The sequence below is a fragment of the Bos grunniens genome, chromosome 26, assembly GCF_055505025.1.
Source record: "Bos grunniens cultivar Pamir isolate PY7600 chromosome 26, Bosgru_T2T1.0, whole genome shotgun sequence".
NCBI classification, from domain to species: Eukaryota; Metazoa; Chordata; class Mammalia; order Artiodactyla; family Bovidae; genus Bos; species Bos grunniens.
The window spans coordinates 20,765,673-20,779,940 of NC_141190.1; the positions used below are offsets into that span (position 1 = coordinate 20,765,673).

The 14,268-nt window shown below is 41.1% G+C and overlaps 1 protein-coding gene and 1 non-coding gene across 5 annotated transcripts in view; both read left to right on the forward strand.

The window, feature by feature from the left end:
* The window catches only part of ENTPD7 (ectonucleoside triphosphate diphosphohydrolase 7), a 48,375-nt gene that overhangs the window by 10,862 nt on the left and 23,245 nt on the right, over positions 1 to 14,268 (forward strand). For 3 of the 4 annotated variants that reach the window (XM_086377199.1, XM_086377198.1, XM_086377201.1), the window contains 4 exons: positions 1,951 to 2,106; positions 4,365 to 4,819; positions 5,115 to 5,217; positions 6,536 to 6,718. In XM_086377199.1, the coding sequence (XP_086233325.1) occupies positions 5,210 to 5,217; positions 6,536 to 6,718 (191 nt within the window). In that variant the 5' untranslated portion in view covers positions 1,951 to 2,106; positions 4,365 to 4,819; positions 5,115 to 5,209. Of the gene's footprint in view, positions 1 to 1,950; positions 2,107 to 4,364; positions 4,820 to 4,859; positions 5,023 to 5,114; positions 5,218 to 6,535; positions 6,719 to 14,268 lie in introns of those variants that run through there. The other variant, XM_086377200.1, reaches the window with a different exon arrangement.
* TRNAS-GCU (transfer RNA serine (anticodon GCU)) lies at positions 13,092 to 13,162 on the forward strand. Its single transcript has one exon. It is a non-coding gene; the product is annotated as a tRNA-Ser (tRNA).

The window sequence follows — 14,268 nt, forward strand, 5'->3', positions numbered from 1 at the left end:
GGAGAATAATTGAAGTCTTCTTGGTCTAAACCTCTCCCATCTAGAGTAGCCCAGGGGATCCCACTTTCCCTGACCAAACATACCCATTATCATCCAAAACCTAAATATTCTGTCTTCCTACCAGGCCAGCTGATACCAGGCCCACTCAAACAGCTGCCAGCTTTTAAAACAATTATTCTTGCCCTAATAGAAGTATGCATGAGCATAGTGCTACATGAGCAGACAAGAAGTGCATGAGCTGACTGGGGGAGCTCACAGAGAGAAGGTGACACTTGAGCTGAGCTTTGAGGAGTTCATTTGGTAGAGAAGTGAAAGAAAGTCATTTACACAGAAGTAATAACAAGTGCAAAGGCTCAGAGGTAAGAAAAGGCATAATTCTGAGAACTGTAAATATGTCAGGGTTATATGTGAGAATACCTATTGAGTAGCTTGGATGATATTGGCGGTTAGATCATATAAGGCATTTTAAGCCAAGACAAGAGGAGCCTGGCAGCCTACAGTTCATGGGGTCACAAAGAATCGGACACGACTTAAGCACACATCAGTCAGGAGACCACAGCTGACAGAATCCCCTGATTCAACTGATTTAAAATAAGAACAATAATGAATTTAGTACCTTAAATAATAAGTCCGTAAATAGGACTTCTCCCATGTTTTTTCTATATTTCTATTCTGTTATTCCCAGGATTGCCCCCTACCCTGATGGTTGTAGTCATTTTATGATGACTACAGAGGCTCCAGGTATCCTTAAGATTACTTCTGGAGGTAGAAAAGGGTCCTTTTCTTCTCTCACTCTCATTATGTAAACTTTTAATTTCTTTTAAGATGGAGGAAATCTTTCCCCAAAATGTCTTTCATCCTCCTCCCATTCCTCCCAACAGCTGACTTCCCTTTAGCTAGAACTGCACCATATGCCCAGGCTCAATACTTGGTAAAGGAATAGGCCACTATGATTGATACAGACCAGTCACAGTTTACTCTCTAGGGCTGAGGTGGGAGCTAGCACTCTTGAAACACATAGCCAAGCGTAGCAGTGTGGTTTCTACAATAAAATTGGGATTCTGTTAACAAGGTGGAAGAGAGGTCATTGGTGTTTTGGGTAGGGAGTCAGCAGAATCTGCCATACTATGCCAAGGAATTTGGACGGGAAACCACAGAAGGATTTTAAAACAGGAAATAGCATGATTATATTTCATTATGTCAGAATAGAAGGGTACACAAGAGGGGAATGGGTCTTTGGAGGTAGGGTGACCAGTTAGAAGATTTCAACAGATGATATTAGAGAGAATTTTAGGTCTTTGAATTAGGAACACCCAGTGACTAACCCGGAGAAGGAAATGGCAACCCACTCCAGTGTTCTTGCCTGGAGAATCCCAGGGACGGGGGAGCCTGGTGGGCTGCCGTCTATGGGGTCGCACAGAGTCGGACATGACTGAAGCGACTTAGCAGCAGCAGCAGCAGCAGCAGTGACTAACCGGATGGAATGGGAAAAGGAAGTAGAAGGAATAGATTCAAGAATGACTTGCAGATTTCTGCTTGGGTGAATCACAGGGTATTTCATCAAAGTTGGGAATACGCATGGAGGAAGTTTGGGCGGATAAGGTAATGAGTGGAGCAACAGTGAATTTGGTCTTGGACAATAAAGTACCTACAGGACACATCAGGAGAGATGAGTAAACTTGGAGGGGAGAGCGAAGACCACCTTAAACTCCATTGGAGGTTAGGGCAGGATGAAGTGTGGAATGAAGGACAATTGATGAGAAATTAAGCTAAGCATACAACTAACACATAGTGTGGGGCTGGTTTGACTGATTTTGCTCAGGGCTGGGTAGAGTCAAGAACATCTTGAGAAAATTGCAAATTTAACTGTAGACAAGCCTTTAAAAAGCAGTTAAAAACCTGTTTTGAAATGCATAGTTCTGTAATTTGTTTCAACATGTTGAATTACAGCAAATGAGATGGAGAAATGATCTCAACCCATTTTTTTGGCCTCCTGACTGGAAACCTCAGAACTCAGCCCTGTAAGCTGTTAATCAAATAAGCACTGCAGGCTTTTGTAAAGAATCATGCTTTACAAATGCTTGAAGGCAGTATTGGGATTAAAAGGTAGGTTTCTTTTCTGTTTTTTAAATTGTATTTATTTATTTTGGGGTGCACTGGGTCTTCGTTGCTGTGCATAGCCTTTTTCTAGTTGTGGTGAGCAGGGGTTAATCTCTAGTTATGGTAAGCAGGCTTCTCACTGAGATGGCTTCTGTTGTTGCAGAGCACGGGCTCTAGAGCCCGAGGGCTCAGTAACTGTGGCACGCAGGCTCCGTTGTCTTGCGGCGTATGGAAACTTCCCAGACCAGGGATCAAAGCCCTGTCCCCTGCACTGGTAGGCAGATTCTTAACCACTGGACCACCAGGGAAGTCCTCTTTTCTGTTTTGTAACAATAGTTATGAAATGTAAATTTAGAAGATGTTTGAATGCACCATCAAGTTCTAATAGTTCATCAACCATATACATTAAGTACAATTTAAAACATAAATAGGCATTTTATTTCTGCTCAAAAACACTCATTTAGTGGAACGCTGGAATTTAAAATATACATAGATTAGATTTATAACTGCATAGTTAGTAGGCAACTTCAAGAATTAAAAAAAAAAAGAAAGCCAAAACATTTGTTGAATTTTTCCCACATCTATCTTTTTCTAGGCACCAAACTGGGCTCTAGAACAAAAAAAACCACTTGACATTTGTATATTTTTGTGATTAATCCTAACTTTACACAACTATTCTACTCAATGTAGTTTCTGGGGGCCTGGATAAAATATAACACTTGAAGCAGAGTAAGGATTGAGGGACAAAGAAGAAAGGTGAGAATTGAAGCAAGCTAGGAAAGTCAACCAGGTTGGGAGGGTAATGGAGGAAAAAAGAAACAGTCACGAGAGACTGAATATACAAACTCGATAATGGTCAGACCACATATGACAATTAAAACTCTGACCCACAATCAGCAATCAGCTCAGCAATCAATCTGCAGCAATCAGCCAAGAATTCTTATGACTGGTCAGTGACTGTCAGCTTCCCCAATTTTTGCCCTGCTTTTCCAACTCAGGACCAACTGGAGAAAGTCAAATATGCTCTACCAAAACAATCACATAAGATGCCATACTTCTAGTAGCCTGCCTCCAGCTTCCCCATGCCAGTACTCTCAAATCAGTGCATACATGAAATCTTCCCGTTTTGTTTTTCTACCTTAAACTTTCCCACTCCCCTGACAGTCTTTGGTTCTCTGCCAGATGCCAAGTGATAGTGAATGACTGCCTTGTTTCATTAGGTATAGAATAGCCTCTTTGTTCTCATTTGGGTGGTCTTCATTTATTCCCACAGTCATTCATTCACTTATTGTCATATATGAATCTATTTTGTGTGCCAGGGAGTGTCCAGCATTGCTGTGGAAGCAGATAGTCCTTGCCCTCAAGGATATCCTGTCTATTGGGATAGATACATACATAAATATAACTAACTCAACGTGGTAAGTGAAACAGTAGGCATCTATAAAGGAGGTGTAGATCAAGTACACGACTGAGCGACTTCACTTTCACTTCTCACTTTCATGCATTGGAGAGGGAAATGGCAACCCACTCCAGTGTTCTTGCCTGGAGAATCCCAGGGACGGGGGAGCCTGGTGGTTGCCGTCTATGGGGTCACACGGAGTCGGACACGACTGAAGTGACTTAGCAGCAGCAGCAGCAGATCAAGTAAGGCTTTTAGGGAAAGTGACCCTGAAATCGAAGGTAAGGGACGAGGCTGAGTTCATCTGGCAAAGAGGACCAAGGCAGGTGGAGGCGAGAGGTAGAGGAGGCGGAAACCAGAGGTGTGCGACTGGAGCATAAAAAGGGAGCTGAGCAGTGGAAGAGGCTGCATGGGCAAGTCGTGGACGGCCATGTGTGTGCCACGTTTGTAAGGACTTGGACTTCATCCTGTCCAAGCGGTTCCCTCCTGGAAATGAGAGGAACCCCTGATATAACCAAGCAGAAAAGCAACATTCAAGAAACATCCTTGTGTGTATCACCGTAAGGTCCGGGACGGCAGGGACACAGCCGCTCGTAATGTCTGGCTCACAGTAGACATTCACTGAATGTTGGATGAATGGATATAAGTGCTTCGGTGTAGTCGTCATTGTCCCTAGTTTATGTTTTTTTTTCTCACGGGACAAGACAGGGAATCCGGGGCATGTTTGAGAGACTGTAGGGAGAACTGCCGTTCTGGAGGGCAGGGTTTGTGGACACAAAACCTCCGATTGGCTGTAGGCAAGGAATGCACCTTTGTCGCGAACCCCCAGCTCCTAATCTCTCACCCACCCCCACTCCCCCAAAAGGCCAGCGGCTCGGTCCCGAAAACAGCCTCAGAGAAAGAGGCCAGTAGAGAACTCGCGCCACCGAGAGGGCTGCAGCCGCTGGGTACCTGGGCGCAGTTTGCTACCTCTCCCCCTGTGAGCCCCCGCCGGCCCATCCAGGCGGAGCCACATACGACACCCTTCCGGATTGGACGCGCCGGAAATCCCGGGGCGGGCAGTAAGGCCGAGCGCTCTATGGGATTGGCCACCCTGGCGGACCTACGTGCGGCCGACAGAGCTGGTTTGCCCGTCGCTCAGGCTGGAGGAGGGCGGATCCCTCTCCTCGGGTCCCCTGTCAGTCATTGGCTCTCTGCGGTTTCCTTGGGGACGTGGCGCCGCCGGCTGCCCGGGCCTCCTTCCGGCTTGTTTAGAAGCTGCTGGGAGCGCTACTGGACCTAGAAGAACGGTGCTGAGGGAGCCGGCTGGCCGTTCGACCGGTGAGTGTGAGCATGGGAAGGCTGTGGGGCCGGAAGGGGAGGCGAGGGAAAGAGGAACTCCCATCCTGGCCACCTGGGGACGGCGGGTTCCTCGAGGACGTTGCCGGCCCTCTAGAACACCCGGCTCCCAGGGAACCGGGGTAGGGTCCATTGAGCCCCAGGAACGAGAACAAACGCATCTGGAGTGGGAGCCCGGGGAGTAGGTGGGCGCCATGGCTTCTCGTGAGGGGGAATGGGGGTATAGTCTCGTGGGCACTGCTGGAGATGAACCTGAAACCCAACCAACTCTTTCCAGGCTGTAGACTTAGGAGATGCCGAGGACAAGGAGACTACCTTTCCAAGGCAAAAGGAAAAGGAGGTGACAGGCATTGAGACCACTGACGGGAACCCATGGCTAGGTAAGATTGCACACTTTATCCTCTGCTGGAAGCTCAGCTGGGGGCTGGCAGGCAGGTTGAGAGGCCTTGGGAGGTTGTTACAAGTGAGGTTTGCTTTAGGGCTGCATGTGGACTTTGCAGCCTGGTCAGATGGATGCAAAGAAGATCAGAGTTGCATTCTTTTGAAGGCGGATACAGCAGTACTTTTAAGCAGTGTCCCGGCGTGATTGAGTGAGTGCTTGCTCTGTTCTAATAAGTGCTACTAGGTTGTAATGTTCTTTCAGATTTCCACTTGAGTGAGGCTAGGTGCCCCTTGAGGAGGTGAAACAAAAACACAAACAAAAAATTTTTTTTGTTTTGTAATGAACTTTGAAAACAGACTGAGGTGCTTTTGAATTAGTATGAAAAGTGAACTTCACAGTTGAATACACTTATTCATACATTATAATACTCTGAAGGTTTCAGAAAAGATTTATGTGGATATGTGGGTCAACTTGTAGCAAATGAGACAGTTGTCAAATAGAATAAATGGAGAAAGATGCAGGACAGTATACCTACTGGTGTAAAACCAAAGGAGTGGAGATACACACAAACACACATACACAGATATATTACCTTGATGGTATGTATTTATTCTTGTGTATGCATAAAGTCCATGATATTGCAAAGAGTCAGACACGACTGAGTGAGTGACACACATATACATAGAATGTCCCTGGGGAACAGTGAGATTGCAGAGAGTCAGACACGACTGAGCGAGAGACACACATACACACAAACACTGAGCGAGACACACACACACACACCCACACACACAGAATATCCCTGGGTGGGTAATAGTGGTTGCCTCTGAGAGGGAAATGAGGGGTTAAGGCATAAGACTCACTCTCCACTATATATCCTTTAAACTGATTTTTTTTTTTTTACTGTGTGTATATGTTACCCATTAAAATAGTTTTAAAAATCAGTTAATAAATTTTGTCTCTTCTGTTTTTTTTTTGACAGTATTCTTGGTGGGACTGTTGCAAGTGCTCTTCAATGTTATATGAGTTTGCACAGGGAGACTGGTGATCTTTTCATTAACATGAAGTTAGTTCTTTGAATTTCACCCCAAAGTGCAGGCTCTGGAAAGAGAGCAGAGAGGGCTTTTTTAGTTTATATAGTAAAAGCTCCATGAACCATATAGGTCCTTTTCTAAACTTTGAGACTAAATGAACATTTAGACTTCTGGTGGCATACATTTTTTTGTCTTTATTAGGAAGGGCTTTAACCTAGCTTTAAAACCATTTTTAGCACTCAATTGTAGAGACTTTTCTTACTAATGTTTGTCTTATTTCAGGATCAGTTTTTCCTTCCTCTGCCCAGCCTCCTGGTACTTCACTGTGCCCACAGTGAGCCCATTTTCCCGGCAGCGGGTGGCATTCCTAGGACTCTTCTTCATATCCTGTCTCCTTTTACTTATGTTAATCATGGACTTTCGACATTGGGGTGCTTCATCACCACGAGATAGGCAATATGAAAGGTGAGTCAGCTTTACATTGCTTTGACCAGCTTTGGCAGTGAAGTCATAAATATTTTGATAAGCTGTTTAACATACTGCTACCTTAGGATGAGATGGTTAGATAGCATTACTGACTCAATGAACGCGAATTTGAGTGAACTCCAGGAGACAGTGAAAGACAGAGAAACCTGGGGTGCTGCAGTCCATGGGGTCACAAAGAGTTGGACACAATTTGGCGACTGAACAACAACCACCTTTGCCTCTTTTGGGGAATACTGGGAAATACTGCACTTTTAGTTAAAACTGCATGCCACTTACTACATTAAAAAGATCTTAATCCCTATTTTGGCAGTGTTCAGTTCTGATTGAGAAATGCTAATGCTACCTTTTAACCATGAAAGGCATGTTTCTCTTTCCATGTTTTGGTGGGCTGACTTAACTGGGTGCATAAATGTTTACAATTGTTACCTACTCTTGATGAATTGACCCTTTTATGGTTATTAAATGACTTTTTATCATTGATTATATTCTTTGCTCTGAAATCTACTAGCCTGGTATTTCTATGGCAGTTTCAGCTTTCTTGTGATTAGTGTTAGCATGATAGATGTTTTTTCATTCTTTTAGTTTTAGCCTTTTAGTTTCTTTGTGTTTCAAGTGTGCTTCTGGTAGACAGAGTTCAGTTGAGTCTTTTTACCCAGTCTGACAATGTGTGCCTTTTATGTGGGCTGTTCAGGTTTTTCCACTAATCAATTATCTTCAGGGTTTGATCTATCTTGCTATTTGTTTTCTGCTTGGCACATCTGTTCTTTGTTTGTCTTTCCTCTTTAGCCCCCCTTTTCTTGAATACATTTTTTTATGATTCCATTTTATCTCCTTTGTTGTTTTGTTAGATATAATTCTGTTTTTTATTTTTTCAGTAGTTGCTTTATGGTTTAAGGCTTAGAGTATACATTTTTAACTTATACTTCAAGTAATATACCTCTTCACACAGTGTAAAAACTTAAGAACAGTGTACTTTCATTCTTCTCTTTCTCCTTGACCTTGGTGCTATTGTTGTCATACTTCTTACTTCTTCTACATATGTTATAAGCTCTACCATACATTATTATTTTTGCCTTAAGCATTCAATTACTTTTTAAAGAGGTTTTTAAAAATAAGAAAAAAGGGCTTGTATATTTACCATTTCTGGGTCTCTTCATGCCTTCGTATAGATTTCGTATTTCCATTTGGTATCATTTTCCTTTTGCCTGATAGTCTTCCTTTAACATTTATAGTAGTATGAATCTGTGGTTGGTGAATTCTTTCAACTTTTATATGACTGGAAAAGTCTTTATTTTGCTTTCCATTTAAAAGAAATGTCCACTGAGTACAGAACTCTAGGTTGATCTTTTTTTTTTCTTTCTTTACTTTACAGATGGTACGTCACTGTCTTCTGGCTTGTCTTCAGAGAGCTCTGTTGTCATTTTTCTCTTTGTTCTCTCTGTACATAATGTGTCTTCCTCTGGCTGCTTTTAAGGTTTTCTCTTTATCACTGGTTTTAAACAATTTGATTGTAATGGGCTTTGGTGTAGTTTTCTTCATGATTCTTATGTTTGTGATTTATTTATTCTTGGGATTATGGATTTATAATTTTTAGTCAAATTTGGGAAAATGTTAATATTATTTCTTCAAATATTTTTCTATACTCTCCCACTTTTCCTTTGGTGTCTCCAGTGACATATGTTGAGTCATATGAAATTTTCTCACAGCCCACTTATGTTCTGCTCACTTTTTTTTTCCCTAGTCTTTTTTTCTCTCTCTTTTTTTCTGGATATTTTATACTGCTGTGCCTTCCAATTCATTAGTATTTTCTTCTGTGAGTCTAACCTATTGTTAGTTCCATGAGAGCTGAATACCTTTTTTCACAGAAAATACATTCGGAATTATTTAATATAGCTTTTATTTGATATAGCCTACCAGTGCATAGAAGATCTGTATTCCTTTAAAACAGTTATTTTGCTATTTTTTATTTTTTTTATTTATTTTATTCTATTCAGCTACACTGGGTCTTAGTTGCAGCATGTGGGATTCAGTTCTCTGACCAGGGATTGAATCCTGCTCCCCTGTATTGGGGTGCAGAATCTAAGCCACTGGACTATCAGGAAAATCCCAATTTTGCTATTTTTTAGCTTAGCTAAAAAATAGCTAAAAAATATAGATTAGCTTCTGGTTAGGTTACAGAATGAAATGGTAATATGTTGTGTTCATCATCTGCAACATGATTTTCTCCTTACTGCTTCCCAGAAAGTATCAGTTAGGAGGCTTTGGGCTACAAGTAATAGTCAGACTGACTTAAATAATAAGAATGTTTATTGGCTCCCAGAATGAGAAGTTCAGGGGTAGAAGGACCACAAGTTCAACATTGGCTCTCAGGATGGGAGTCTCTGTCTCAGTTGCCCGTTTTGTCCGCATACTAAGTGGTTGTATCATAGCAGCCAGGGCTACCTCCATTCTCACTCGTGTCCTGTAGGAGAGAAACAGGTCTTCCATGCCCTCTTAAAAGAATGAAGACCCTTCCTGGAAACCTCCAGCAACTCTTTCCTTGAGTCTTTTTTTGGTCAGAATTGGGACACATGCATCCTCCCCTTAATATTTCTGGGTTGTTCTGTCCCCAGAATTTCTCATTTCCTATTCACTTTGGTCATTCATTCATTAAAACATTCAACAAACATTTATTGACTGGCCACTATGTGCTGAGGGATAGGAACCATGGCATGGAGACCTTGGTGCTTTTTTTCAAGAAGTTTGTTTTCAACTTTCCTCCTCCAGTAACAGTATTGTTTTGTATTTTTCTTTCTTCCTTGCCAAAGAGGAAACACTTCTTTAGATCAGTGACAGAGTTATTAACAATTGGTCTTGAGAAACCTGTTCGCTTTAGAAAACTCAATCCATAATTTGAGTGTTTTAAATGCTTATTGAGATTTTCTCGACATACTTGAGCAGAGTTTCTCATTGGAACATAGCATGGTCTAATTATGGATTTATTTGTAGGATAATATGGCTAGAGTAAGGACTACTAGGCAGTGAGTGGTGATCTGTACAGCTAGAGGGGCAGATCAGACTGGGACTGTTAAGCCATTTTAGGGGGTTTAGACATTATCTTAAGGGAAGAGGGAAGGCTTTGAAAAACTTTGAAGAGTGATGTGATCAGAACTGCTTTTTAAGAAAAGGTCACTTTGGTGGCATTATGGAGAATAAATTGGAATACTCCAGTAGAGAGACGATGATGGCCTAGACGTGGGTGGCAGCAATGATGATGGAGAGAAGAAAATGCATCTGAGGGACTCATTGGAGGTAGAGTGATCTGATAGTCTCATCCACTACTAAACTCAATAAATACTTACGCTGAATTAACTGAAACAAGTCAGCCCCAGAGCTAAGGAACACTCAGACTGTGCCTGTATAGTGACAACAAAATCCTCACACCCCTGACAAAATCTTTACACCCTGTAATGCTCTGGCTAAGCAGCCAGCAGCCGTATAGCCTTAGAGCTCCTTGTTCTTTACTGAAGGGTTGTTTGCATATGGCCACAAATTACCACGTGTCCTTAAACTTCACTCATGGCTGCCTATATGAGGCATTTAGGAAACAAACATCTGTTGAGAGCTTGCAGCATGTGAGACACTGAGCTAGACACTAGAGTACAAAGGTGAATAAAACGTGGCCCCTGAACTCAAGGAATTTGTAATCTAGGTAGGAAGGCATATGTGAAGGAATAATTGTTTCCCAATGAGATAATAGTTTAACTGTGTAGAATCAGGAACAAAGAATCAGGGACTGTACATAGTCAAGAATCAGGAATAAAATTAAAAAGCAGAAATTAACCAGAAGAGGCTTATGAGTAACCATATCTGATGTCACTAAGTTCATGTATTAGGAGCTTGTGTACTGTAGTGATGTTAGACTCAAATAGAGCCTCTTTGCTTTTGTTTTACAAACTATATTTTTGTTTTTTTAACTTTTTATTTTTAGAGTGTAGTTGATTAACAATGTTGTGTTAGTTTCAGGTGCACAGTAAAGTGATTCAGTTATACATATACATGTATCCATTCTTTTCAAATTATTTTTCCATTTAGGTTGTTACATATTATGGAGCAGAGTTTTCTGTCCTATACAGTGGGTCCTTTTTGGTTATCCATTTAAAATATACTACTGTGTACATATAGTGATCTTCCCTGGTGGCTCAGACGGTGGCCCTCCTGCTCTCCTACAATGCAGGAGACCTGGGTTCAATCCCTGGGTCAGGAAGGTCTCCTGGAGAAGGAAATGGCAACCCACTCCAGTATTCTTGCCTGGAAAATCCCATGGACGGAGGAACTGGTTAGGCTACAGTCCATGGGGTCGCAAAGAGTCGGACACAACTGAGCGACTTCACTCACTCACTCACTGTGTACATGTACATACTGTTTTAATTAGCGTGGTTCTCTCTTGTCTCAGATATAGCAGGTAATAGCCAGTTAGAATGGTGGTAGTGGGAAGGGTATGGTGGTCATTAGATGTAGACACACTGATGATAGTGGTTAATAATATGCTGACATCTTGACAGTAGGTGGGAGAGAGGAAATTTATTAAAAGTAGACTCAATAATTCAGATTTTCTACAGACCATGTCTATAGTGGTATTCAATTCTATGAGAAAAGTGTATTAGTCACTCAGCCATGTCCCACTCTTTTTGACCCCATGCACTGTAGCCCGCCAGGCTCCTCTGTCCATGGAATTCTCCAGGCAAGAATACTGGAGTGGGTAGCCATTTCCTTCTCCAGGGTATCTTCCCGACCTAGGGATTGAACCCAGTCTCCTGCATTGCTGGTGGATTCTTTACTATCTGAGCCAACAGGGAAGCTCCTGAATCATTTGGGGACCTTTAAAAAATACAAACAACTGGACCTTTTCTCAAGGAGATTCTAATATGCAGCCTAAGTTGGGAAGCACTGTTCTACAGTTCAGTTATATTTATCTGGGAACATGGCATTGTGGTATAGGGACAGAGGGTTGATTTTAGAGTTAATCAGCCCATCATTTTCTAGTTGAGTGATCTTAGACAGATGTTGTACTCTGGTATCTCATTTCTTTAAGTATAAAGTAGAGGTAAAAAATGCCTGCCTTGTCATTTGGATTAAAAAAGAAAAGCATCTGGGACTGCCTGGTGTGCACTGCGGATGTTAGGCTTGTTAGTATTATTTGAAATAATCTTGATTTTTTCTGTTCTGCTTTCTGCCCTGCAAATATACAGTGAAGGTAAATGAAGGTAAGGGGCAGCACTAACTCCATTTAAAATTTTTCGTCCAGAATTTGTTTTTTGTGGTGGCTGTTACTGTTAGGCACCAGTGAGCATTAGCTGATGATAAAATGATTAAGCAAATAACTAGGAATTGAGGGAAATACCCATCACTTAAGTTCAATACCTTATAAACAATTAGGACAAGGACTTGTAGTTGTGACTTTTATATCACATACATTTAATAGTCATTTTTTTTTCCAATTTAAATTGTGGAAAATATTTTAATTTGAATTTTTTCAAATTGTATTGAAAACTGTATTTTAATTTGAATTTTTTCAGTCATTGGTGGAACCTACCATATCACTTTGGTGGTGATATGGCCCCAAATTTTAGAAGCATGAATGGGGGTTTTCCCTCAATATCAAAACCAAAGAATTATTGTTATATAAACATGTATTCACACTGTTGCTGAAGGAGAAAGCAGGAGGTTTACCTGAGAACTAGAGTTTAGAAAAAGGTAAATTTAGAGATTGGTGAGTGTCAGTAAGGTTTGAATCCAGAACTATTTTTTGATTTATGCTTCTAAAATAAACTTTATTTTTTAGACCAGTTTTAGGTTCATAGCTAAATTGAGCAGAATTGCAGAGATTTCTCATATACCCTTTGTCCTCCCCCAACATGCACAGCAAAGCTATCTTTAAGAATATTTTTTGTTAGATGTGTTTTAGTCAACTGTTTATCTAGTATGTGCCATATAATATGTGCTGCAACAACTTCATCAGACTTGCTTTGTATTGTTCACCCATTTATTCATTCATTTATTCACTTAACAAATACTGTCTGCACAGTTCCTTCTTTGCGCTTGTCACATTTCAGGTTTCATTGACCATGTGTGACTAGTAGCTATCCTATCAGACAGTTCAGATGGAAATATTTCCTCCAGGTCAGAAAGTTCTGGAATGTGCTAGCCCTGGATGCTGGTAAATTGTTAAAATATATTAATAATTTTTAGTTTAAGGGATTCTTTTTAGCATGTGTACATGTATATTGTGCAAGACAAACAGTGAACAGTTGTATTCAGTACATTTCTTTTTCACCTTAATGTTTAATGATGTTCACTTTTTGTTAGGGCTTCCCAGGTGGCTCAGAGGTAAAGAATCTGCCTGCTGAGCAGGAGACCCAGGTTCAATCCCTGGGTTGGGAAGATTCCTGGTAAAAGGAAATGGCAATCCTCTCCAGTATTCTTGCCAGGAGAACCCCATGGACAGAGGAGCCTGGCAGGCTACAGTCTATAGAGTCATAAAAGAGTTGGACATGACTTAACAACTAAGCATCACCAACAACAAAACCTTTTTGGTACCCCCACTGCTGTCTTTATTAGTGGGTATCTTTATTAGTGGTATCTTTTTTTGTCTGGCTTATTGTTCTGAAGAATGTCTTTGGTAGCTATTGAAGGTGCCTTCATGTTCCTTTGCTACCTGGGAATAACTGAGTGAGAGCTTCTGTGTCAGTGATTGGCTCAATAGTGGCCTTCCTTAGGAGTTTTAATTCTGCTTAAAGCAAGTGAAAAGGAGCCATTACTTATGGTTAGAATAAAAATGATAAACAAATATACAGATGAAGTTAAGGGTTCTAATGTATAGTGGAGCAATTCAGAGATTTTGCTAGTGAAATGGAAGACATTTTTTTGCATTTATTCATTTGCTTGTCCTTAATGGTGTTCATAGTGTTTATAAGCAGAGCTTTAAATTATAAATGTTTCTGACTGCTCTGATTAATCTTGTTAGGAAATAAGTAGTAACTTTACAAGATGCTTTTCTGGGCATGTAGTACCATCATCAGTCATGCACAGCTGCTTTGGCTATAATGTCATTATATTTGGTTTTGAGCCTTGAACAGAGTTGGGATGATGACAATTCATCAAAGAGGTGGTAGCTCCATGCTAATGGAGGCCACTTTAGTGGACTTTTGGCATGTTACTGAGATCTTTTTGAACTCTAGAAGTGGTATAATTTGTGTTGATTTTGTAAGCTAATGGCTTGGTCAGTTATTGCTCTAATGCTGTTAATGTTTTGAGGATAATGGCAGCGAAAAGCCAGTTGTCTTCCAGTTCTACCTTGGGTGATGTATATGTGGGTATCTTTCTTTTCACTGACTCAGCAGTGACTGGAGGGAAATCATGCTTCTCATATAGAAAGGATTGGTGGGTTTGAGGCAGGGGTAAGTGCATGTGATGGTAAATTGGATGTCTTCTGGGACAGTGGGTGTGAGGGATTCCAAAGCTTTTGGAGTTTTTCTCTTGGGCTTTAA